Source organism: Trematomus bernacchii, unplaced genomic scaffold, assembly GCF_902827165.1.
Source record: "Trematomus bernacchii unplaced genomic scaffold, fTreBer1.1, whole genome shotgun sequence".
NCBI lineage: Eukaryota > Metazoa > Chordata > Actinopteri > Perciformes > Nototheniidae > Trematomus > Trematomus bernacchii.
The window spans coordinates 527,267-552,479 of NW_022987588.1; the positions used below are offsets into that span (position 1 = coordinate 527,267).

General features: G+C 47.2%; 7 protein-coding genes and 1 pseudogene across 7 annotated transcripts; all 8 read left to right on the forward strand.

The window, feature by feature from the left end:
- The first annotated feature begins 1,753 nt into the window (after positions 1-1,753).
- LOC117481040 (ribosyldihydronicotinamide dehydrogenase [quinone]-like) lies at positions 1,754-3,264 on the forward strand. Its single transcript, XM_034128493.1, has 6 exons — positions 1,754-1,926; positions 2,053-2,220; positions 2,301-2,431; positions 2,509-2,622; positions 2,703-2,804; positions 2,902-3,264. The coding sequence occupies exons 1-6, from the start codon at positions 1,923-1,925 to the stop codon at positions 3,199-3,201; spliced, it is 819 nt and encodes a 272-aa protein (XP_033984384.1). The 5' UTR covers positions 1,754-1,922; the 3' UTR covers positions 3,202-3,264.
- A 907-nt stretch (positions 3,265-4,171) lies between these two features.
- Positions 4,172-5,624, forward strand: LOC117481033 (NAD(P)H dehydrogenase [quinone] 1-like). The gene is made up of 6 exons (XM_034128489.1): positions 4,172-4,298; positions 4,425-4,592; positions 4,664-4,794; positions 4,869-4,982; positions 5,063-5,164; positions 5,262-5,624. Exons 1-6 carry the CDS (start codon positions 4,295-4,297, stop codon positions 5,559-5,561), a joined length of 819 nt encoding a protein of 272 aa, XP_033984380.1. The 5' UTR covers positions 4,172-4,294; the 3' UTR covers positions 5,562-5,624.
- Positions 5,625-8,728: 3,104 nt separating this feature from the next.
- Positions 8,729-10,242, forward strand: LOC117481042 (ribosyldihydronicotinamide dehydrogenase [quinone]-like). Its single transcript, XM_034128496.1, has 6 exons — positions 8,729-8,901; positions 9,027-9,194; positions 9,275-9,405; positions 9,483-9,596; positions 9,678-9,779; positions 9,880-10,242. Exons 1-6 carry the CDS (start codon positions 8,898-8,900, stop codon positions 10,177-10,179), a joined length of 819 nt encoding a protein of 272 aa, XP_033984387.1. The 5' UTR covers positions 8,729-8,897; the 3' UTR covers positions 10,180-10,242.
- Positions 10,243-11,143: 901 nt separating this feature from the next.
- Positions 11,144-12,601, forward strand: LOC117481035 (annotated as a pseudogene).
- An 894-nt stretch (positions 12,602-13,495) lies between these two features.
- LOC117481039 (NAD(P)H dehydrogenase [quinone] 1-like) lies at positions 13,496-14,967 on the forward strand. Its single transcript, XM_034128492.1, has 6 exons — positions 13,496-13,641; positions 13,768-13,935; positions 14,007-14,137; positions 14,212-14,325; positions 14,406-14,507; positions 14,605-14,967. Exons 1-6 carry the CDS (start codon positions 13,638-13,640, stop codon positions 14,902-14,904), a joined length of 819 nt encoding a protein of 272 aa, XP_033984383.1. The 5' UTR covers positions 13,496-13,637; the 3' UTR covers positions 14,905-14,967.
- A 3,561-nt stretch (positions 14,968-18,528) lies between these two features.
- On the forward strand, positions 18,529-19,968 carry LOC117481041 (ribosyldihydronicotinamide dehydrogenase [quinone]-like). The gene is made up of 6 exons (XM_034128495.1): positions 18,529-18,630; positions 18,757-18,924; positions 19,005-19,135; positions 19,213-19,326; positions 19,407-19,508; positions 19,606-19,968. Exons 1-6 carry the CDS (start codon positions 18,627-18,629, stop codon positions 19,903-19,905), a joined length of 819 nt encoding a protein of 272 aa, XP_033984386.1. The 5' UTR covers positions 18,529-18,626; the 3' UTR covers positions 19,906-19,968.
- Positions 19,969-20,851: 883 nt separating this feature from the next.
- LOC117481034 (NAD(P)H dehydrogenase [quinone] 1-like) lies at positions 20,852-22,303 on the forward strand. Its single transcript, XM_034128490.1, has 6 exons — positions 20,852-20,978; positions 21,105-21,272; positions 21,344-21,474; positions 21,549-21,662; positions 21,743-21,844; positions 21,941-22,303. The coding sequence occupies exons 1-6, from the start codon at positions 20,975-20,977 to the stop codon at positions 22,238-22,240; spliced, it is 819 nt and encodes a 272-aa protein (XP_033984381.1). The 5' UTR covers positions 20,852-20,974; the 3' UTR covers positions 22,241-22,303.
- An 864-nt stretch (positions 22,304-23,167) lies between these two features.
- On the forward strand, positions 23,168-24,667 carry LOC117481036 (ribosyldihydronicotinamide dehydrogenase [quinone]-like). Its single transcript, XM_034128491.1, has 6 exons — positions 23,168-23,339; positions 23,466-23,633; positions 23,714-23,844; positions 23,921-24,034; positions 24,115-24,216; positions 24,310-24,667. The coding sequence occupies exons 1-6, from the start codon at positions 23,336-23,338 to the stop codon at positions 24,607-24,609; spliced, it is 819 nt and encodes a 272-aa protein (XP_033984382.1). The 5' UTR covers positions 23,168-23,335; the 3' UTR covers positions 24,610-24,667.
- The last annotated feature ends 546 nt before the right edge of the window (positions 24,668-25,213 follow it).

A 25,213-nucleotide genomic window follows, 5' to 3' on the forward strand; every position in this document is an offset into this window, starting at 1 on the left:
CTTCTTCGGCCCGTGGGTGGCGCGCTTCTGGACCCCGTCTCGCCTCGACTCTACGGTTTCGGACGTCGCCCATGCCTTCATCGGCCCGTGGGTGGCGTGCTTCGGGACCCTGTCTGGCCTCTTCCCTCGCCTCGGCGGTTTCGGACGTCGCCCATGCCTTCATCGGCCCGTGAGTGGCGCGCTTCGGGACCCTGTCTGGCCTCTTCCCTCGCCTCGGCGGTTTCGGACGTCGCCCATGCCTTCATCGGCCCGTGGGTGGCGTGCTTCGGGACCCTGTCTGGCCTCGACTCTACGGTTTCGGACGTCGCCCATGCCTTCATCGGCCCGTGAGTGGCGTGCTTCGGGACCCTGTCTGGCCTCTTCCCTCGCCTCGGCGGTTTCGGACGTCGCCCATGCCTTCATCGGCCCGTGAGTGGCGCGCTTCGGGACCCTGTCTGGCCTCTTCCCTCGCCTCGGCGGTTTCGGACGTCGCCCATGCCTTCTTCGGCCCGTGGGTGGCGCGCTTCTGGACCCCGTCTCGCCTCGACTCTACGGTTTCGGACGTCGCCCATGCCTTCATCGGCCCGTGGGTGGCGTGCTTCGGGACCCTGTCTGGCCTCTCCCCTGTCCACGGCTCCTTTCTCCCGGGGACACGGCTCCTTTCTCCCGGGGACACGGCTCCTTCCTCCCGAGGACTTCGTACCCGCCGCCGCTGTGCCTTCGCCTGTGGCCGGGCAGCGCTCCTCCCTGCTGGGGACCACCGGGTTTTTCACGCCCGTCCCCACGTCGCAACACAGCGACCCTGCTTTCTGCGGCCCCCTGACGTCGGCCCGTTCCGGCCCGCCGCCCACCCCCCGGTGGGGATGCCCTCGCCCTCGTTGGGGCCCCTACCCTCTCCTGCGGCCCCCTTCCGACGGCCCTTTCCATGGCCCGGCCCTCGCCTGCGGCCCTACCCTCCTCGGCCCCTGTGGTGCTTCCTCCCGGACGCGAGGATTGTGTCCATGGTTGAATTCTGGGGGGGCTTGTGTAGTGATCACTAATTAACTGGGTTACATAATTCACTCATGGAACTACAGGTTGGGGGTATTGTTCCGCACGGACACAAATGTTGACTGTACCTCCTGTGTACTTACTGCGTGTCCTCCCTTTCGCTTTCTCTTCTCTTCCTGGGCTGCGACCCGACAACCTGTCCATTTCTGTCGCTCATTAAAGTACCCATTTGCACCTGCGATGCACCGCCTCCGACTCCTATCTCTCGGCACTACAAACCCTTCATTTCAAACACTTCATTTCTGTTAACCCTGTCATTTTGATCTAATCCTCCCTTCACCAAACTACTTTTACGTTTTGATCTTAGTTGCCTATAACTTTCAAAATATGCATCTTTGTACAATGCTTTTTTAGTTCTGCACATTTGTGTCCCATCTCTGGAATAGTATCCTCGTTCTGATCCTTCAGATCTGCAGGGCCTCTGTATGAAAAGACGCATAAGAGATACTAAAATCCTACGCTGCGTCTCTTTCTGGGTCGGCTAAACCGGGGGAAAAGCACACATTAAAATGAATGAGAAAATGTTTTTGCGAGAGTACTATTGTAAGTGTATCCTATGTTAGAAACTGGTTAAATCTGCAGCTGTATTAAAATGTACACATACTTGGCTTTAAGTTGTAGAAATGTTCCTCTCCCTATTTGAAATGCTGCCCAAATTCAGTAAATACATGTAGATTAGATACTAGATTGATGAGTCCTGTTAGTTGCCAGCTGATTGGTCAGTGACCTTGATTGCTGATTGACAGCACCTGTGAGAAATGAGCCAGAAGGCAGTGTGTTGAGTGGTGTGGAGTATAAAAGCAGCTTCTTCACTTTGCTCTAGCATGAGCCACTCTTTCCATCAACACACAGTCTAATTGTAAAATCCAGCATTTACAATTTCCTGCTTCAAAATGGGTATGTTTTTAACTTTGTGTTCTTGTATTTGCTGAGGGCTTGAGTGTATAGCTCATGTTCAGATTAAGGTTGAATCTCATAGGTATGTTTCTGTTCTGATGTGTTCTCATTTTAATCTTGTTTTAGCATCCAAGAAAGTGTTGATTGTGTATGCACACCAGAGCTCTGGCTCGTTCAACTCTGCAGCCAAAGACGCTGCGGTGGAAGTTTTAACTGCTGAGGGCTGCACAGTAGAAGTATCTGACCTGTATGCCATGACGTTTAAGGCCACTGCTACAGCTGAAGACATCACTGGTAAATACCTCACTGAAAATAAATAGTTTAGCTTTCAAACTGGTCTTCAGACTCGCAGCAAACATTTATTTTCCCTGCAGGAAAAGTTAAGAATGCAGATCACTTCTGTTACGGAGAGGAGACCAAACTGGCATGGGAGGCAGGAAAGCTTACAGCTGATATCACTGAAGAACAACGCAAACTCACTGAGGCTGACCTCGTCATTTTTCAGGTAGAGCCAGAATGAAAATGTGTTATTCTTTTAAGCCATGCCTCTGTTATGAACTAACCTTAAGCCCTACTTCTCAGTTCCCCATGTACTGGTTCACTGTTCCTGCCATCATGAAGGGCTGGATGGACCGGGTGCTCACACTGGGCTTTGCCTTCACCCACGAGAAGCGCTACAGCCAGGGAATCTTCAAGGTAACAAAGCAAATCAAGAGGTTTGCCTTATTGTTAAGCTATCTCTCCCTACTTACAGTATATCTTATCTTTTTCCACAGGACAAGAAGGCCATGCTCTCCTTCACCACTGGGTCTCAGGAGTCCATGTTCAGTGCAAATGGTATCAATGGAGACATGAATGTCACCCTTTGGCCACTGCAGGTATTTTATTTGGATCAATGATTATCATAAAGCTGTTCCAGAGGAAACTTATTTATTGTATGCATCAACACTGATTTTATTCTCCCTTTTTCTCCAGAATGGCATCCTTCACTACTGTGGCTTCCAGGTCCTGGCTCCTCAGATCTTCTGGGCCCCGTCTCACGTTCCCTCTGAGGCACGCGGTACCATGCTGGAGGGCTGGCGCACGCGCCTGCAAGGCCTCCTGGGAGAAAACCCACTTGCTTTCACTCCCTTGGACTGCTTTGATGGGGAGAAGGGTTACCAGCTGAAGCCTGAGGTCCAGGAGAAACATGCCGCCAAGGAGTTTGGACTGACCGTGGGGATCCACCTGGGCAAGGCCCTGCCACCCAACAACCAGATGAAAGCTGGAGTCTGAAGAGTGACTGACTGTTGTTGGTTTTTTATGATGATAAATAAAAGCTGGTTAATATGTTCTGAATTTCTGTTGAATACTTGGAAACTGTATTGTAGTTCAAATGGCTGGGGTTTGCATATACAATAATTAGAGCCAATACATCAAGTAAAGCACTACTTGTACTTCTCAGCATTTTACATTTATTTATATAACACTGTCGTTTGACTCATTCAGCTTTAATGGCAATGCACAAAAGATGTCGCTATGGCAACCGGTAGTATACCATTTTCTATAGGCCTACCAATGTTAAGTATTGTGACACAATGTCCATCAAACTCCTGTAGGGAAAGATTTCACTGATTGCTAAACTTGGAGCCAAGTTGACTATTCACTGAAGTTTCTCAAGTTAACTTCTGTGGTCAGGAGACTTGACAAAAATAATCTGTAACCCTTCATTTCAAACGCTTAATTACTGTCTATCCTGTCATTTTGATCTAATCCTCCCATCACCAAACTATTACGCTTTGATCTTTGTTGCCTATAACTTTCAAAATATGCATCTTTGTATAATGCTTTTGTAGCTCTGCACATTTGTGTCCCATCTCTAGAATAGTATCCTCGTTCTGATCCTTCAGATCTGCAGGGCCTCTGTATTTAAAAGACGCATAAGAGACACGAAAAACCTACGCTGCGTCTCTTTCGGCTGAACCGGGGAAAAAGCACACATTAAAATTAATGAGAAAATGTTTTTGCAAGAGTACTATTGTAAGTGTATCCTGTGTTAGAAACTGGTTAAATCTGAAGCTGGATTAAAAATGTACATTTAATTGGCTTTTAGTGGTAGAAGAGTTCCTCCCCATTTAAAATAATGTCAAAATTCAGTGAATACAAGTAGACTAGATACTAGATTGATGAGTCCTGGTAGATGCCAGCTGATTGGTCAGTGACATTGATTGCTGATTGACAGCACCTGTGAGAAATGAGCCAGAAGGCAGTGTGTTGAGTGGTGTGGAGTATAAAAGCAGCTTCTTCACTTTGCTCTAGCATGAGCCACTCTTTCCATCAACACACAGTCTAATTGTAAAATCCAGCATTTACAATTTCCTGCTTCAAAATGGGTATGTTTTTAACTTTGTGTTCTTGTATTTGCTGAGGGCTTGAGTGTATAGATCATGTTCAGATTAATGTTGAATCTCATAGGTATGTTTCTGTTCTGATGTGTTCTAATTTGATTCTTGATTTAGCATCCAAGAAAGTGTTGATTGTGTATGCACACCAGAGCTCTGGCTCGTTCAACTCTGCAGCCAAAGACGCCGCGGTGGAAGTTTTAACTGCTGAGGGCTGCACAGTAGAAGTATCTGACCTGTATGCCATGAAGTTTAAGGCCACTGCTACAGCTGAAGACATCACTGGTAAATACCTCACTGAAAATAAATAGTTTAGCTTTGGTCTTCAGACTTGCAAACATTTATTTTCCCTGCAGGAAAAGTTAAGAATGCAGATCACTTCTGTTATGCGGAGGAGACCAAACTGGCATGGGAGGCAGGAAAGCTTACTGCTGATATCACTGAAGAACAACGCAAACTCACTGAGGCAGACCTCGTCATTTTTCAGGTAGAGCCAGAATGAAAATGTGTTCTTTTAAGCCATGCCTCTGTTATGAACTAACCTTAAGCCCTACTTCTCAGTTCCCCATGTACTGGTTCACTGTTCCTGCCATCATGAAGGGCTGGATGGACCGGGTGCTCACGCTGGGCTTTGCCTTCACCCACGAGAAGCGCTACAGCCAGGGAATCTTCAAGGTAACAAAGCAAATCAAGAGGTTTGCCTTATTGTTAAGCTATCTCTCCCTACTTAAGGTATATCTTATCTTTTTCCACAGGACAAGAAGGCCATGCTCTCCTTCACCACTGGGTCTCAGGAGTCCATGTTCAGTGCAAATGGCATCAATGGAGACATGAATGTCACTCTTTGGCCACTGCAGGTATTTTTATTTGGATCAATGTTTATCAAAAAGCTGTTCCAGAGGAAACGTATTTATTGTATGCATCAACACCCATTTTTATTTATTTTTTCTCCAGAATGGCATCCTGCACTACTGTGGCTTCCAGGTCCTGGCTCCTCAGATCTTCTGGGCCCCGTTTCACGTTCCCTCTGAGGCACGCGGTACCATGCTGGAGGGCTGGCGTACGCGCATGCAAGGCCTCCTGGGAGAAAACCCACTTTCTTTCACTCCCTTGGACTGCTTTGATGGGGAGAAGGGTTACCAGCTGAAGCCTGAGGTCCAGGAGAAACATGCCGCCAAGGAGTTTGGACTGACCGTGGGGATCCACCTGGGCAAGGCCCTGCCACCCAACAACCAGATGAAAGCTGGAGTCTGAAGAGTGAATGACTGTTGTTGGTTTTTTATGATGATAAATAAAAGCTGGTTAATATGTTCTGAATTTCTGTTGAATACTTGGAAACTGTATTGTAGTTCAAATGGCTGGGGTTTGCATATACAATAATTAGAGCCAATAAATCAAGTAAAGCACTACTTGTACTTCTCAGCATTTTACTTTTATTTATATAACACTGTCGTTTGACTCATTCAGCTTTAATGGCAATGCACACAATATGTCGCTATGGCAACCGGTAGTATACCATTTTCTTTAGGCTTACCAATGTTAAGTATTGTGACACAATGTCCATCAAACTCCTGTAGGGAAAGATTTCACTGATTGCTAAACTTAGAGCCAAGTTGACTATTCACTGAAGTTTCTCAAGTTCTTCTGTGGTCAGGAGACTTGACAAAAATAACCTGTAGTGATCACTAATTAACTGGGTTACATAATTCACTCATGGAACTACAGGTTGGGGGTATTGTTCCGCACGGACACAAATGTTGACTGTACCTCCTGTGTACTTACTGCGTGTCCTCCCTTTCGCTTTCTCTTCTCTTCCTGGGCTGCGACCCGACAACATGTCCATTTCTGTCGCTCATTAAAGTACCCATTTGCACCTTCGATGCACCGCCTCCGACTCCTATCTCTCGGCACTACATTGGTGACCCCGACATAAGTCTCGCGAAGTATCCGAGACTGAACCGAACACGGCAAAAAAACAAACGCTGTTTTTCTCGAAATGCCGGAGATTTTTGGAGACGTCCGTGGCTGCCACGTGCACACAGACTGAGGCTCGGTGCGCCCCACGGAATGGCTGAGGACGTCGCTCGCCATTCCCGCGACCTGCTAAGTATGGAGGAACCCGTCTTCTACCTCATGGAGCTGTTTCTTCGGGACATGCGGCTGCATGTCCAGGCTGCGCTAGCTAACACGGCTAGTGTTGAGCCCCGCGCTTTGGCCGAAGAAGCTAGCCGGTTCTTCCTGGCCGCCCTGCGATTTTCCCCTGAGGTGCTTGCCACTACACGCTGCAGCACCTTCCCTGGTGGGGGCACGCCGCCTAGCAGAGGCTCCGACGCCGACGCCGACGACAGCGACTAACGGCCGTCGAGAACGGCTAGCCACGACTGCTAACAGCTAGCAGCTACCAACGGCTAACGACAGCTAGCCACGACAGCTGACAGCTAGCAGCTACCAACGGCTAACGACGACAGCTAGCAACGGCTGACGACGACAGCTAACGACTAGCAGCTAGCGGCTATCGACATCCGACTGTTTTTTTTTGTGGTGCCGGAGAGGAGGTTCGATCAAGTCTGGTCAGCCTCGTGTGGATCCTCTCGCAATTTCGCCCACCTGTTTTTGATCGTGGACAGGACGACCCTTTTGAGTTTTTTTCTGGTGCCTGAGAGGAGGTTCGACCATGTCTGGTCGGCCTCGTGTGGACCCTCTCGCTTTTTTCACCACCTCGACGGCGGCTTCGGGCGTCGCCCATGCCTTCTTCGGCCCGTGGGTGGCGCGCTTCTGGACCCCGTCTCGCCTCGACTCTACGGTTTCGGACGTCGCCCATGCCTTCATCGGCCCGTGGGTGGCGTGCTTCGGGACCCTGTCTGGCCTCTTCCCTCGCCTCGGCGGTTTCGGACGTCGCCCATGCCTTCATCGGCCCGTGGGTGGCGTGCTTCGGGACCCTGTCTGGCCTCGACTCTACGGTTTCGGACGTCGCCCATGCCTTCATCGGCCCGTGAGTGGCGTGCTTCGGGACCCTGTCTGGCCTCTTCCCTCGCCTCGGCGGTTTTCGGACGTCGCCCATGCCTTCATCGGCCCGTGAGTGGCAGCGCTTCGGGACCCTGTCTGGCCTCTTCCCTCGCCTCGGCGGTTTCGGACGTCGCCCATGCCTTCTTCGGCCCGTGGGTGGCGCGCTTCTGGACCCCGTCTCGCCTCGACTCTACGGTTTCGGACGTCGCCCATGCCTTCATCGGCCCGTGGGTGGCGTGCTTCGGGACCCTGTCTGGCCTCTCCCCTGTCCACGGCTCCTTTCTCCCGGGGACACGGCTCCTTTCTCCCGGGGACACGGCTCCTTCCTCCCGAGGACTTCGTACCCGCCGCCGCTGTGCCTTCGCCTGTGGCCGGGCAGCGCTCCTCCCTGCTGGGGACCACCGGGTTTTTCACGCCCGTCCCCACGTCGCAACACAGCGACCCTGCTTTCTGCGGCCCCCTGACGTCGGCCCGTTCCGGCCCGCCGCCCACCCCCCGGTGGGGATGCCCTCGCCCTCGTTGGGGCCCCTACCCTCTCCTGCGGCCCCCCTTCCGACGGCCCTTTCCATGGCCCGGCCCTCGCCTGCGGCCCTACCCTCCTCGGCCCCTGTGGTGCTTCCTCCCGGACGCGAGGATTGTGTCCATGGTTGAATTCTGGGGGGGCTTGTGTAGTGATCACTAATTAACTGGGTTACATAATTCACTCATGGAACTACAGGTTGGGGGTATTGTTCCGCACGGACACAAATGTTGACTGTACCTCCTGTGTACTTACTGCGTGTCCTCCCTTTCGCTTTCTCTTCTCTTCCTGGGCTGCGACCCGACAACCTGTCCATTTCTGTCGCTCATTAAAGTACCCATTTGCACCTGCGATGCACCGCCTCCGACTCCTATCTCTCGGCACTACAAACCCTTCATTTCAAACACTTCATTTCTGTTAACCCTGTCATTTTGATCTAATCCTCCCTTCACCAAACTACTTTTACGTTTTGATCTTAGTTGCCTATAACTTTCAAAATATGCATCTTTGTACAATGCTTTTTTAGTTCTGCACATTTGTGTCCCATCTCTGGAATAGTATCCTCGTTCTGATCCTTCAGATCTGCAGGGCCTCTGTATGAAAAGACGCATAAGAGATACTAAAATCCTACGCTGCGTCTCTTTCTGGGTCGGCTAAACCGGGGAAAAGCACACATTAAAATTAATGAGAAAATGTTTTTGCAAGAGTACTATTGTAAGTGTATCCTGTGTTAGAAACTGGTTAAATCTGCAGCTGTATTAAAATGTACACATACTTGGCTTTAAGTTGTAGAAATGTTCCTCTCCCTATTTGAAATGCTGCCCAAATTCAGTAAATACATGTAGATTAGATACTAGATTGATGAGTCCTGTTAGTTGCCAGCTGATTGGTCAGTGACCTTGATTGCTGATTGACAGCACCTGTGAGAAATGAGCCAGAAGGCAGTGTGTTGAGTGGTGTGGAGTATAAAAGCAGCTTCTTCACTTTGCTCTAGCATGAGCCACTCTTTCCATCAACACACAGTCTAATTGTAAAATCCAGCATTTACAATTTCCTGCTTCAAAATGGGTATGTTTTTACTTTGTGTTCTTGTATTTGCTGAGGGCTTGAGTGTATAGCTCATGTTCAGATTAAGGTTGAATCTCATAGGTATGTTTCTGTTCTGATGTGTTCTCATTTTAATCTTGTTTTAGCATCCAAGAAAGTGTTGATTGTGTATGCACACCAGAGCTCTGGCTCGTTCAACTCTGCAGCCAAAGACGCTGCGGTGGAAGTTTTAACTGCTGAGGGCTGCACAGTAGAAGTATCTGACCTGTATGCCATGACGTTTAAGGCCACTGCTACAGCTGAGGACATCACTGGTAAATACCTCACTGAAAATAAATAGTTTAGCTTTCAAACTGGTCTTCAGACTCGCAGCAAACATTTATTTTCCCTGCAGGAAAAGTTAAGAATGCAGATCACTTCTGTTACGGAGAGGAGACCAAACTGGCATGGGAGGCAGGAAAGCTTACAGCTGATATCACTGAAGAACAACGCAAACTCACTGAGGCTGACCTCGTCATTTTTCAGGTAGAGCCAGAATGAAAATGTGTTATTCTTTTAAGCCATGCCTCTGTTATGAACTAACCTTAAGCCCTACTTCTCAGTTCCCCATGTACTGGTTCACTGTTCCTGCCATCATGAAGGGCTGGATGGACCGGGTGCTCACACTGGGCTTTGCCTTCACCCACGAGAAGCGCTACAGCCAGGGAATCTTCAAGGTAACAAAGCAAATCAAGAGGTTTGCCTTATTGTTAAGCTATCTCTCCCTACTTACAGTATATCTTATCTTTTTTCCACAGGACAAGAAGGCCATGCTCTCCTTCACCACTGGGTCTCAGGAGTCCATGTTCAGTGCAAATGGTATCAATGGAGACATGAATGTCACCCTTTGGCCACTGCAGGTATTTTATTTGGATCAATGATTATCATAAAGCTGTTCCAGAGGAAACTTATTTATTGTATGCATCAACACTGATTTTATTCTCCCTTTTTTTTCTCCAGAATGGCATCCTGCACTACTGTGGCTTCCAGGTTCTGGCTCCTCAGATCTTCTGGGCCCCGTCTCACGTTCCCTCTGAGGCACGCGGTACCATGCTGGAGGGCTGGCGCACGCGCCTGCAAGGCCTCCTGGGAGAAAACCCACTTGCTTTCACTCCCTTGGACTGCTTTGATGGGGAGAAGGGTTACCAGCTGAAGCCTGAGGTCCAGGAGAAACATGCCGCCAAGGAGTTTGGACTGACCGTGGGGATCCACCTGGGCAAGGCCCTGCCACCCAACAACCAGATGAAAGCTGGAGTCTGAAGAGTGACTGACTGTTGTTGGTTTTTTATGATGATAAATAAAAGCTGGTTAATATGTTCTGAATTTCTGTTGAATACTTGGAAACTGTATTGTAGTTCAAATGGCTGGGGTTTGCATATACAATAATAGCCAATACTCAAGTAAAGCACTACTTGTACTTCTCAGCATTGTACATTTATTTATATAACACTGTCGTTTGACTCATTCAGCTTTAATGGCAATGCACAAAAGATGTCGCTATGGCAACCGGTAGTATACCATTTTCTATAGGCCTACCAATGTTAAGTATTGTGACACAATGTCCATCAAACTCCTGTAGGGAAAGATTTCACTGATTGCTAAACTTGGAGCCAAGTTGACTATTCACTGAAGTTTCTCAAGTTAACTTCTGTGGTCAGGAGACTTGACAAAAATAATCTGTAACCCTTCATTTCAACGCTTAATTTCTGTCTATCCTGTCATTTTGATCTAATCCTCCCATCACCAAACTATTACGCTTTGATCTTTGTTGCCTATAACTTTCAAAATATGCATCTTTGTATAATGCTTTTGTAGCTCTGCACATTTGTGTCCCATCTCTGGAATAGTATCCTCGTTCTGATCCTTCAGATCTGCAGGGCCTCTGTATTTAAAAGACGCATAAGAGACACGAAAAACCTACGCTGCGTCTCTTTCGGCTGAACCGGGGAAAAAGCACACATTAAAATTAATGAGAAAATGTTTTTGCAAGAGTACTATTGTAAGTGTATCCTGTGTTAGAAACTGGTTAAATCTGAAGCTGGATTAAAATGTACATTTAATTGGCTTTTAGTGGTAGAAGAGTTCCTCTCCCATTTAAATAATGTCCAAATTCAGTGAATACAAGTAGATTAGATACTAGATTGATGAGTCCTGGTAGATGCCAGCTGATTGGTCAGTGACATTGATTGCTGATTGACAGCACCTGTGAGAAATGAGCCAGAAGGCAGTGTGTTGAGTGGTGTGGAGTATAAAAGCAGCTTCTTCACTTTGCTCTAGCATGAGCCACTCTTTCCATCAACACACAGTCTAATTGTAAAATCCAGCATTTACAATTTCCTGCTTCAAAATGGGTATGTTTTTAACTTTGTGTTCTTGTATTTGCTGAGGGCTTGAGTGTATAGATCATGTTCAGATTAATGTTGAATCTCATAGGTATGTTTCTGTTCTGATGTGTTCTAATTTGATTCTTGATTTAGCATCCAAGAAAGTGTTGATTGTGTATGCACACCAGAGCTCTGGCTCGTTCAACTCTGCAGCCAAAGACGCCTGCGGTGGAAGTTTTAACTGCTGAGGGCTGCACAGTAGAAGTATCTGACCTGTATGCCATGAAGTTTAAGGCCACTGCTACAGCTGAAGACATCACTGGTAAATACCTCACTGAAAATAAATAGTTTAGCTTTGGTCTTCAGACTCGCAGCAAACATTTATTTTCCCTGCAGGAAAAGTTAAGAATGCAGATCACTTCTGTTATGCGGAGGAGACCAAACTGGCATGGGAGGCAGGAAAGCTTACTGCTGATATCACTGAAGAACAACGCAAACTCACTGAGGCAGACCTCGTCATTTTTCAGGTAGAGCCAGAATGAAAATGTGTTCTTTTAAGCCATGCCTCTGTTATGAACTAACCTTAAGCCCTACTTCTCAGTTCCCCATGTACTGGTTCACTGTTCCTGCCATCATGAAGGGCTGGATGGACCGGGTGCTCACGCTGGGCTTTGCCTTCACCCACGAGAAGCGCTACAGCCAGGGAATCTTCAAGGTAACAAAGCAAATCAAGAGGTTTGCCTTATTGTTAAGCTATCTCTCCCTACTTAAGGTATATCTTATCTTTTTCCACAGGACAAGAAGGCCATGCTCTCCTTCACCACTGGGTCTCAGGAGTCCATGTTCAGTGCAAATGGCATCAATGGAGACATGAATGTCACTCTTTGGCCACTGCAGGTATTTTTATTTGGATCAATGTTTATCAAAAAGCTGTTCCAGAGGAAACGTATTTATTGTATGCATCAACACCCATTTTTATTTATTTTTTCTCCAGAATGGCATCCTGCACTACTGTGGCTTCCAGGTCCTGGCTCCTCAGATCTTCTGGGCCCCGTTTCACGTTCCCTCTGAGGCACGCGGTACCATGCTGGAGGGCTGGTGCTACGCGCATGCAAGGCCTCCTGGGAGAAAACCCACTTTCTTTCACTCCCTTGGACTGCTTTGATGGGGAGAAGGGTTACCAGCTGAAGCCTGAGGTCCAGGAGAAACATGCCGCCAAGGAGTTTGGACTGACCGTGGGGATCCACCTGGGCAAGGCCCTGCCACCCAACAACCAGATGAAAGCTGGAGTCTGAAGAGTGAATGACTGTTGTTGGTTTTTTATGATGATAAATAAAAGCTGGTTAATATGTTCTGAATTTCTGTTGAATACTTGGAAACTGTATTGTAGTTCAAATGGCTGGGGTTTGCATATACAATAATTAGAGCCAATACATCAAGTAAAGCACTACTTGTACTTCTCAGCATTTTACATTTATTTATATAACACTGTCGTTTGACTCATTCAGCTTTAATGGCAATGCACACAAGATGTCGCTATGGCAACCGGTAGTATACCATTTTCTATAGGCCTACCAATGTTAAGTATTGTGACACAATGTCCATCAAACTCCTGTAGGGAAAGATTTCACTGATTGCTAAACTTGGAGCCAAGTTGACTATTCACTGAAGTTTCTCAAGTTAACTTCTGTGGTCAGGAGACTTGACAAAAATAATCTGTAACCCTTCATTTCAAATGCTTAATTTCTGTCTATCCTGTCATTTTGATCTAATCCTCCCATCACCAACTATTACGCTTTGATCTTTGTTGCCTATAACTTTCAAAATATGCATCTTTGTATAATGCTTTTGTAGCTCTGCACATTTGTGTCCCATCTCTAGAATAGTATCCTCGTTCTGATCCTTCAGATCTGCAGGGCCTCTGTATTAAAAGACGCATAAAGAGACACGAAAAACCTACGCTGCGTCTCTTTCTGGGTCGGCTAAACCGGGGAAAAGCACACATTAAAATTAATGAGAAAATGTTTTTGCAAGAGTACTATTGTAAGTGTATCCTGTGTTAGAAACTGGTTAAATCTGAAGCTGGATTAAAAATGTACATTTAATTGGCTTTTAGTGGTGGAAGAGTTCCTCTCCCTATTTGAAATGCTGCCCAAATTCAGTGAATACAAGTAGATTAGATACTAGATTGATGAGTCCTGGTAGATGCCAGCTGATTGGTCAGTGACATTGATTGCTGATTGACAGCACCTGTGAGAAATGAGCCAGAAGGCAGTGTGTTGAGTGGTGTGGAGTATAAAAGCAGCTTCTTCACTTTGCTCTAGCATGAGCAACTCTTTCCATCAACACACAGTCTAATTGTAAAATCCAGCATTTACAATTTCCTGCTTCAAAATGGGTATGTTTTTAACTTTGTGTTCTTGTATTTGCTGAGGGCTTGAGTGTATAGATCATGTTCAGATTAATGATTGAATCTCATAGGTATGTTTCTGTTCTGATGTGTTCTCATTTGATTCTTATTTAGCATCCAAGAAAGTGTTGATTGTGTATGCACACCAGAGCTCTGGCTCGTTCAACTCTGCAGCCAAAGACGCCGCGGTGGAAGTTTTAACTGCTGAGGGCTGCACAGTAGAAGTATCTGACCTGTATGCCATGACGTTTAAGGCCACTGCTACAGCTGAAGACATCACTGGTAAATACCTCACTGAAAATAAATAGTTTAGCTTTGGTCTTCAGACTTGCAAACATTTATTTTCCCTGCAGGAAAAGTTAAGAATGCAGATCACTTCTGTTATGCGGAGGAGACCAAACTGGCATGGGAGGCAGGAAAGCTTACTGCTGATATCACTGAAGAACAACGCAAACTCACTGAGGCAGACCTCGTCATTTTTCAGGTAGAGCCAGAATGAAAATGTGTTCTTTTAAGCCATGCCTCTGTTATGAACTAACCTTAAGCCCTACTTCTCAGTTCCCCATGTACTGGTTCACTGTTCCTGCCATCATGAAGGGCTGGATGGACCGGGTGCTCACACTGGGCTTTGCCTTCACCCACGAGAAGCGCTACAGCCAGGGAATCTTCAAGGTAACAAAGCAAATCAAGAGGTTTGCCTTATTGTTAAGCTATCTCTCCCTACTTAAGGTATATCTTATCTTTTTCCACAGGACAAGAAGGCCATGCTCTCCTTCACCACTGGGTCTCAGGAGTCCATGTTCAGTGCAAATGGCATCAATGGAGACATGAATGTCACTCTTTGGCCACTGCAGGTATTTTTATTTGGATCAATGTTTATCAAAAAGCTGTTCCAGAGGAAACGTATTTATTGTATGCATCAACACCCATTTTTATTTATTTTTTCTCCAGAATGGCATCCTGCACTACTGTGGCTTCCAGGTCCTGGCTCCTCAGATCTTCTGGGCCCCGTTTCACGTTCCCTCTGAGGCACGCGGTACCATGCTGGAGGGCTGGCGTACGCGCATGCAAGGCCTCCTGGGAGAAAACCCACTTTCTTTCACTCCCTTGGACTGCTTTGATGGGGAGAAGGGTTACCAGCTGAAGCCTGAGGTCCAGGAGAAACATGCCGCCAAGGAGTTTGGACTGACCGTGGGGATCCACCTGGGCAAGGCCCTGCCACCCAACAACCAGATGAAAGCTGGAGTCTGAAGAGTGAATGACTGTTGTTGGTTTTTTATGATGATAAATAAAAGCTGGTTAATATGTTCTGAATTTCTGTTGAATACTTGGAAACTGTATTGTAGTTCAAATGGCTGGGGTTTGCATATACAATAATTAGAGCCAATAAATCAAGTAAAGCACTACTTGTACTTCTCAGCATTTTACTTTTATATAACACTGTCGTTTGACTCATTCAGCTTTAATGGCAATGCACACAATATGTCGCTATGGCAACCGGTAGTATACCATTTTCTTTAGGCTTACCAATGTTAAGTATTGTGACACAATGTCCATCAAACTCCTGTAGGGAAAGATTTCACTGATTGCTAAACTTAGAGCCAAGTTGACTATTCACTGAAGTTTCTCAAGTTCTTCTGTGGTCAGGAGACTTGACAAAAATAATCTGTAACCTGTAGTGATCACTAATTAACTGGGTTACATAATTCACTCATGGAACTACAGGTTGGGGGTATTGTTCCGCACGGACACAAATGTTGACTGTACCTCCTGTGTACTTACTGCGTGTCCTCCCTTTCGCTTTCTCTTCTCTTCCTGGGCTGCGACCCGACAACATGTCCATTTCTGTCGCTCATTAAAGTACCCATTTGCACCTTCGATGCACCGCCTCCGACTCCTATCTCTCGGCACTACATTGGTGACCCCGACATAAGTCTCGCGAAGTATCCGAGACTGAACCGAACACGGCAAAAAACAAACGCTGTTTTTCTCGAAATGCCGGAGATTTTTGGAGACGTCCGTGGCTGCCACGTGCACACAGACTGAGGCTCGGTGCGCCCCACGGAATGGCTGAGGACGTCGCTCGCCATTCCCGCGACCTGCTAAGTATGGAGGAACCCGTCTTCTACCTCATGGAGCTGTTTCTTCGGGACATGCGGCTGCATGTCCAGGCTGCGCTAGCTAACACGGCTAGTGTTGAGCCCCGCGCTTTGGCCGAAGAAGCTAGCCGGTTCTTCCTGGCCGCCCCGCGATTTTCCCCTGAGGTGCTTGCCACTACACGCTGCAGCACCTTCCCTGGTGGGGGCACGCCGCCTAGCAGAGGCTCCGACGCCGACGACAGCGACTAACGGCCGTCGAGAACGGCTAGCCACGACTGCTAACAGCTAGCAGCTACCAACGGCTAACGACAGCTAGCCACGACAGCTGACAGCTAGCAGCTACCAACGGCTAACGACGACAGCTAGCAACGGCTGACGACGACAGCTAACGACTAGCAGCTAGCGGCTATCGACATCCGACTGTTTTTTTTTGTGGTGCCGGAGAGGAGGTTCGATCAAGTCTGGTCAGCCTCGTGTGGATCCTCTCGCAATTTCGCCCACCTGTTTTTGATCGTGGACAGGACGACCCTTTTGAGTTTTTTTCTGGTGCCTGAGAGGAGGTTCGACCATGTCTGGTCGGCCTCGTGTGGACCCTCTCGCTTTTTCACCACCTCGACGGCGGCTTCGGGCGTCGCCCATGCCTTCTTCGGCCCGTGGGTGGCGCGCTTCTGGACCCCGTCTCGCCTCGACTCTACGGTTTCGGACGTCGCCCATGCCTTCATCGGCCCGTGGGTGGCGTGCTTCGGGACCCTGTCTGGCCTCTTCCCTCGCCTCGGCGGTTTCGGACGTCGCCCATGCCTTCATCGGCCCGTGAGTGGCGCGCTTCGGGACCCTGTCTGGCCTCTTCCCTCGCCTCGGCGGTTTCGGACGTCGCCCATGCCTTCATCGGCCCGTGGGTGGCGCGCTTCTGGACCCCGTCTCGCCTCGACTCTACGGTTTCGGACGTCGCCCATGCCTTCATCGGCCCGTGGGTGGCGTGCTTCGGGACCCTGTCTGGCCTCTTCCCTCGCCTCGGCGGTTTCGGACGTCGCCCATGCCTTCATCGGCCCGTGAGTGGCGCGCTTCGGGACCCTGTCTGGCCTCTTCCCTCGCCTCGGCGGTTTCGGACGTCGCCCATGCCTTCTTCGGCCCGTGGGTGGCGCGCTTCTGGACCCCGTCTCGCCTCGACTCTACGGTTTCGGACGTCGCCCATGCCTTCATCGGCCCGTGGGTGGCGTGCTTCGGGACCCTGTCTGGCCTCTTCCCTCGCCTCGGCGGTTTCGGACGTCGCCCATGCCTTCATCGGCCCGTGGGTGGCGCGCTTCGGGACCCTGTCTGGCCTCTTCCCTCGCCTCGGCGGTTTTCGGACGTCGCCCATGCCTTCATCGGCCCGTGGGTGGCGTGCTTCGGGACCCTGTCTGGCCTCTTCCCTCGCCTCGGCGGTTTTCGGGCGTCGCCCATGCCTTCATCGGCCCGTGAGTGGCGCGCTTCTGGACCCTGCCTGGCCTCACCTCTAACCGCGGCTCACGGTTCGCCTCGACGGCGGCTTCGGGCGGCGCCCCGTCTGGCCTCTCCCCTGTCCACGGCTCCTTTCTCCCGGGGACACGGCTCCTTTCTCCCGGGGACACGGCTCCTTCCTCCCGAGGACTTCGTACCCGCCGCCGCTGTGCCTTCGCCTGTGGCCGGGCAGCGCTCCTCCCTGCTGGGGATCACCGGGTTTTTCACGCCCGTCCCCACGTCGCAACACAGCGACCCTGCTTTCTGCGGCCCCCTGACGTCGGCCCGTTCCGGCCCGCCGCCCACCCCCCGGTGGGGATGCCCTCGCCCTCGTTGGGGCCCCTACCCTCTCCTGCGGCCCCCTTCCGACGGCCCTTTCCATGGCCCGGCCCTCGCCTGCGGCCCTACCCTCCTCGGCCCCTGTGGTGCTTCCTCCCGGACGCGAGGATTGTGTCCATGGTTGAATTCTGGGGGGGCTTGTGTAGTGATCACTAATTAACTGGGTTACATAATTCACTCATGGAACTACAGGTTGGGGGTATTGTTCCGCACGGACACAAATGTTGACTGTACCTCCTGTGTACTTACTGCGTGTCCTCCCTTTCGCTTTCTCTTCTCTTCCTGGGCTGCGACCCGACAACATGTCCATTTCTGTCGCTCATTAAAGTACCCATTTGCACCTGCGATGCACCGCCTCCGACTCCTATCTCTCGGCACTACAAACCCTTCATTTCAAACACTTCATTTCTGTTAACCCTGTCATTTTGATCTAATCCTCCCTTCACCAAACTACTTTTACGTTTTGATCTTAGTTGCCTATAACTTTCAAAATATGCATCTTTGTACAATGCTTTTTTAGTTCTGCACATTTGTGTCCCATCTCTGGAATAGTATCCTCGTTCTGATCCTTCAGATCTGCAGGGCCTCTGTATGAAAAGACGCATAAGAGATACTAAAAACCTACGCTGCGTCTCTTTCTGGGTCGGCTAAACCGGGGGAAAAGCACACATTAAAATGAATGAGAAAATGTTTTTGCGAGAGTACTATTGTAAGTGTATCCTATGTTAGAAACTGGTTAAATCTGCAGCTGTATTAAAATGTACACATACTTGGCTTTAAATCGTAGAAATGTTCCTCTCCCTATTTGAAATGCTGCCCAAATTCAGTAAATACATGTAGATTAGATACTAGATTGATGAGTCCTGTTAGTTGCCAGCTGATTGGTCAGTGACCTTGATTGCTGATTGACAGCACCTGTGAGAAATGAGCCAGAAGGCAGTGTGTTGAGTGGTGTGGAGTATAAAAGCAGCTTCTTCACTTTGCTCTAGCATGAGCCACTCTTTCCATCAACACATAGTCTAATTGTAAAATCCAGCATTTACAATTTCCTGCTTCAAAATGGGTATGTTTTTAACTTTGTGTTCTTGTATTTGCTGAGGGCTTGAGTGTATAGCTCATGTTCAGATTAAGGTTGAATCTCATAGGTATGTTTCTGTTCTGATGTGTTCTCATTTTAATCTTGTTTTAGCATCCAAGAAAGTGTTGATTGTGTATGCACACCAGAGCTCTGGCTCGTTCAACTCTGCAGCCAAAGACGCTGCGGTGGAAGTTTTAACTGCTGAGGGCTGCACAGTAGAAGTATCTGACTTGTATGCCATGACGTTTAAGGCCACTGCTACAGCTGAAGACATCACTGGTAAATACCTCACTGAAAATAAATAGTTTAGCTTTCAAACTGGTCTTCAGACTCGCAGCAAACATTTATTTTCCCTGCAGGAAAAGTTAAGAATGCAGATCACTTCTGTTACGGAGAGGAGACCAAACTGGCATGGGAGGCAGGAAAGCTTACAGCTGATATCACTGAAGAACAACGCAAACTCACTGAGGCTGACCTCGTCATTTTTCAGGTAGAGCCAGAATGAAAATGTGTTATTCTTTTAAGCCATGCCTCTGTTATGAACTAACCTTAAGCCCTACTTCTCAGTTCCCCATGTACTGGTTCACTGTTCCTGCCATCATGAAGGGCTGGATGGACCGGGTGCTCACACTGGGCTTTGCCTTCACCCACGAGAAGCGCTACAGCCAGGGAATCTTCAAGGTAACAAAGCAAATCAAGAGGTTTGCCTTATTGTTAAGCTATCTCTCCCTACTTACAGTATATCTTATCTTTTTCCACAGGACAAGAAGGCCATGCTCTCCTTCACCACTGGGTCTCAGGAGTCCATGTTCAGTGCAAATGGTATCAATGGAGACATGAATGTCACCCTTTGGCCACTGCAGGTATTTTATTTGGATCAATGATTATCATAAAGCTGTTCCAGAGGAAACTTATTTATTGTATGCATCAACACTGATTTTATTCTCCCTTTTTCTCCAGAATGGCATCCTTCACTACTGTGGCTTCCAGGTCCTGGCTCCTCAGATCTTCTGGGCCCCGTCTCACGTTCCCTCTGAGGCACGTGGTACCATGCTGGAGGGCTGGCGCACGCGCCTGCAAGGCCTCCTGGGAGAAAACCCACTTGCTTTCACTCCCTTGGACTGCTTTGATGGGGAGAAGGGTTACCAGCTGAAGCCTGAGGTCCAGGAGAAACATGCCGCCAAGGAGTTTGGACTGACCGTGGGGATCCACCTGGGCAAGGCCCTGCCACCCAACAACCAGATGAAAGCTGGAGTCTGAAGAGTGACTGACTGTTGTTGGTTTTTTATGATGATAAATAAAAGCTGGTTAATATGTTCTGAATTTCTGTTGAATACTTGGAAACTGTATTGTAGTTCAAATGGCTGGGGTTTGCATATACAATAAATCAAGTAAAGGACTTCTTGTACTTCTCAGCATTGTACATTTATTTATATAACACTGTCGTTTGACTCATTCAGCTTTTAATGGCAATGCACACAAGATGTTGCTATGGCAACCGGTAGTATACCATTTTCTATAGGCCTACCAATGTTAAGTATTGTGACACAACGTCCATCAAACTCCTGTAGGGAAAGATTTCATTGATTGCTAAACTTGGAGCCAAGTTGACTATTCACTGAAGTTTCTCAAGTTAACTTCTGTGGTCAGGAGACTTGACAAAAATAATCTGTAACCCTTCATTTCTGTTAACCCTGTTATTTTTGATCTAATCCTCCCTTCACCAAACTACTTTTACGCTTTGATCTTTGCCTATAACTTTCAAAATATGCATCTTCCTATAATGCTTTTGTAGCTCTGCACATTTGTGTCCCATCTCTGGAATAGTATCCTCGTTCTGATCCTTCAGATCTGCAGGGCCTCTGTATTAAAAGACGCATAAACAGAGATAAAGAAAAACCTACGCTGCGTCTCTTTCTGGGTCGGCTAAAATGGGGAAAAAGCAAACATGAATGAGAAAATGTTTTTGCAAGAGTACTATTGTAAGTGTATCCTGTGTTAGAAACTGGTTAAATCTGCAGCTGGATTAAAAATGTATTTACCTGGCTTTTAGTGGTAGAAGAGTTCTTCCCCATTTAAAATAATGTCAAAATTCAGTGAATACAAGTAGATTAGATACTAGATTGATGAGTCCTGGTAGATGCCAGCTGATTGGTCAGTGACATTGATTGCGGATTGACAGCACCTGTGAGAAATGAGCCAGAAGGCAGTGTGTTGAGTGGTGTGGAGTATAAAAGCAGCTTCTTCACTTTGCTCTAGCATGAGCCACTCTTTCCATCAACACACAGTCTAATTGTAAAATCCAGCATTTACAATTTCCTGCTTCAAAATGGGTATGTTTTTAACTTTGTGTTCTTGTATTTGCTGAGGGCTTGAGTGTATAGATCATGTTCAGATTAATGTTGAATCTCATAGGTATGTTTCTGTTCTGATGTGTTCTAATTTGATTCTTGATTTAGCATCCAAGAAAGTGTTGATTGTGTATGCACACCAGAGCTCTGGCTCGTTCAACTCTGCAGCCAAAGACGCCGCGGTGGAAGTTTTAACTGCTGAGGGCTGCACAGTAGAAGTATCTGACCTGTATGCCATGAAGTTTAAGGCCACTGCTACAGCTGAAGACATCACTGGTAAATACCTCACTGAAAATAAATAGTTTAGCTTTGGTCTTCAGACTTGCAAACATTTATTTTCCCTGCAGGAAAAGTTAAGAATGCAGATCACTTCTGTTATGCGGAGGAGACCAAACTGGCATGGGAGGCAGGAAAGCTTACTGCTGATATCACTGAAGAACAACGCAAACTCACTGAGGCAGACCTCGTCATTTTTCAGGTAGAGCCAGAATGAAAATGTGTTCTTTTAAGCCATGCCTCTGTTATGAACTAACCTTAAGCCCTACTTCTCAGTTCCCCATGTACTGGTTCACTGTTCCTGCCATCATGAAGGGCTGGATGGACCGGGTGCTCACGCTGGGCTTTGCCTTCACCCACGAGAAGCGCTACAGCCAGGGAATCTTCAAGGTAACAAAGCAAATCAAGAGGTTTGCCTTATTGTTAAGCTATCTCTCCCTACTTAAGGTATATCTTATCTTTTTCCACAGGACAAGAAGGCCATGCTCTCCTTCACCACTGGGTCTCAGGAGTCCATGTTCAGTGCAAATGGCATCAATGGAGACATGAATGTCACTCTTTGGCCACTGCAGGTATTTTATTTGGATCAATGTTTATCAAAAAGCTGTTCCAGAGGAAACTTATTTATTGTCTGCATCAACACCCATTTTTATTTATTTTTTCTCCAGAATGGCATCCTGCACTACTGTGGCTTCCAGGTCCTGGCTCCTCAGATCTTCTGGGCCCCGTTTCACGTTCCCTCTGAGGCACGCGGTACCATGCTGGAGGGCTGGCGTACGCGCATGCAAGGCCTCCTGGGAGAAAACCCACTTTCTTTCACTCCCTTGGACTGCTTTGATGGGGAGAAGGGTTACCAGCTGAAGCCTGAGGTCCAGGAGAAACATGCCGCCAAGGAGTTTGGACTGACCGTGGGGATCCACCTGGGCAAGGCCCTGCCACCCAACAACCAGATGAAAGCTGGAGTCTGAAGAGTGAATGACTGTTGTTGGTTTTTTATGATGATAAATAAAAGCTGGTTAATATGTTCTGAATTTCTGTTGAATACTTGGAAACTGTATTGTAGTTCAAATGGCTGGGGTTTGCATATACAATAATTAGAGCCAATACATCAAGTAAAGCACTACTTGTACTTCTCAGCATTTTACATTTATTTATATAACACTGTCGTTTGACTCATTCAGCTTTAATGGCAATGCACAAAAGATGTCGCTATGGCAACCGGTAGTATACCATTTTCTATAGGCCTACCAATGTTAAGTATTGTGACACAATGTCCATCAAACTCCTGTAGGGAAAGATTTCACTGATTGCTAAACTTGGAGCCAAGTTGACTATTCACTGAAGTTTCTCAAGTTAACTTCTGTGGTCAGGAGACTTGACAAAAATAATCTGTAACCCTTCATTTCAAACGCTTAATTTCTGTCTATCCTGTCATTTTGATCTAATCCCATCACCAAACTATTACGCTTTGATCTTTGTTGCCTATAACTTTCAAAATATGCATCTTTGTATAATGCTTTTGTAGCTCTGCACATTTGTGTCCCATCTCTAGAATAGTATCCTCGTTCTGATCCTTCAGATCTGCAGGGCCTCTGTATTAAAAGACGCATAAGAGATCACGAAAAACCTACGCTGCGTCTCTTTCGGTCGGCTGAACCGGGGAAAAAGCAACATTAAAATTAATGAGAAAATGTTTTTGCAAGAGTACTATTGTAAGTGTATCCTGTGTTAGAAACTGGTTAAATCTGCAGCTGGATTAAAAATGTACATTTAATTGGCTTTTAGTGGTAGAAGAGTTCCTCTCCCTATTTGAAATGCTGCCCAAATTCAGTGAATACAAGTAGATTAGATACTAGATTGATGAGTCCTGGTAGATGCCAGCTGATTGGTCAGTGACCTTGATTGCTGATTGACAGCACCTGTGAGAAATGAGCCAGAAGGCAGTGTGTTGAGTGGTGTGGAGTATAAAAGCAGCTTCTTCACTTTGCTCTAGCATGAGCCACTCTTTCCATCAACACACAGTCTAATTGTAAAATCCAGCATTTACAATTTCCTGCTTCAAAATGGGTATGTTTTTAACTTTGTGTTCTTGTATTTGCTGAGGGCTTGAGTGTATAGATCATGTTCAGATTAAGATTGAATCTCATAGGTCTGTTTCTGTTCTGATGTGTTCTCATTTGATTCTTGTTTTAGCATCCAAGAAAGTGTTGATTGTGTATGCACACCAGAGCTCTGGCTCGTTCAACTCTGCAGCCAAAGACGCTGCGGTGGAAGTTTTAACTGCTGAGGGCTGCACAGTAGAAGTATCTGACCTGTATGCCATGACGTTTAAGGCCACTGCTACAGCTGAGGACATCACTGGTAAATACCTCACTGAAAATAAATAGTTTAGCTTTCAAACTGGTCTTCAGACTCGCAGCAAACATTTATTTTCCCTGCAGGAAAAGTTAAGAATGCAGATCACTTCTGTTATGCGGAGGAGACCAAACTGGCATGGGAGGCAGGAAAGCTTACTGCTGATATCACTGAAGAACAACGCAAACTCACTGAGGCAGACCTCGTCATTTTTCAGGTAGAGCCAGAATGAAAATGTGTTATTCTTTAAGCCATGCCTCTGTTATGAACTAACCTTAAGCCCTACTTCTCAGTTCCCCATGTACTGGTTCACTGTTCCTGCCATCATGAAGGGCTGGATGGACCGGGTGCTCACGCTGGGCTTTGCCTTCACCCACGAGAAGCGCTACAGCCAGGGAATCTTCAAGGTAACAAAGCAAATCAAGAGGTTTGCCTCATTGTTAAGCTATCTCTCCCTACTTACAGTATATCTTATCTTTTTCCACAGGACAAGAAGGCCATGCTCTCCTTCACCACTGGGTCTCAGGAGTCCATGTTCAGTGCAAATGGCATCAATGGAGACATGAATGTCACTCTTTGGCCACTGCAGGTATTTTATTTAGACGAATGATTATCATAAAGCTGTTCCAGAGGAAACTTATTTATTGTCTGCATCAACACCCATTTTTATTTTTTTCTCCAGAATGGCATCCTTCACTACTGTGGCTTCCAGGTTCTGGCTCCTCAGATCTTCTGGGCCCCGTCTCACGTTCCCTCTGAGGCACGTGGTACCATGCTGGAGGGCTGGTGCACGCGCCTGCAAGGCCTCCTGGGAGAAAACCCACTTGCTTTCACTCCCTTGGACTGCTTTGATGGGGAGAAGGGTTACCAGCTGAAGCCTGAGGTCCAGGAGAAACATGCCGCCAAGGAGTTTGGACTGACCGTGGGGATCCACCTGGGCAAGGCCCTGCCACCCAACAACCAGATGAAAGCTGGAGTCTGAAGAGTGACTGACTGTTGTTTTTTATGATGATAAATAAAAGCTGGTTAATATGTTCTGAATTTCTGTTGAATACTTGGAAACTGTATTGTAGTTCAAATGGCTGGGGTTTTGCATATACAATAAATCAAGTAAAGGACTTCTTGTACTTCTCAGCATTGTACATTTATTTATATAACACTGTCGTTTGACTCATTCAGCTTTTAATGGCAATGCACACAAGATGTTGCTATGGCAACCGGTAGTATACCATTTTCTATAGGCCTACCAATGTTAAGTATTGTGACACAACGTCCATCAAACTCCTGTAGGGAAAGATTTCATTGATTGCTAAACTTGGAGCCAAGTTGACTATTCACTGAAGTTTCTCAAGTTAACTTCTGTGGTCAGGAGACTTGACAAAAATAATCTGTAACCCTTCATTTCTGTTAACCCTGTTATTTTTGATCTAATCCTCCCTTCACCAAACTACTTTTACGTTTTGATCTTAGTTGCCTATAACTTTCAAAATATGCATCTTTGTACAATGCTTTTTTAGTTCTGCACATTTGTGTCCCATCTCTGGAATAGTATCCTCGTTCTGATCCTTCAGATCTGCAGGGCCTCT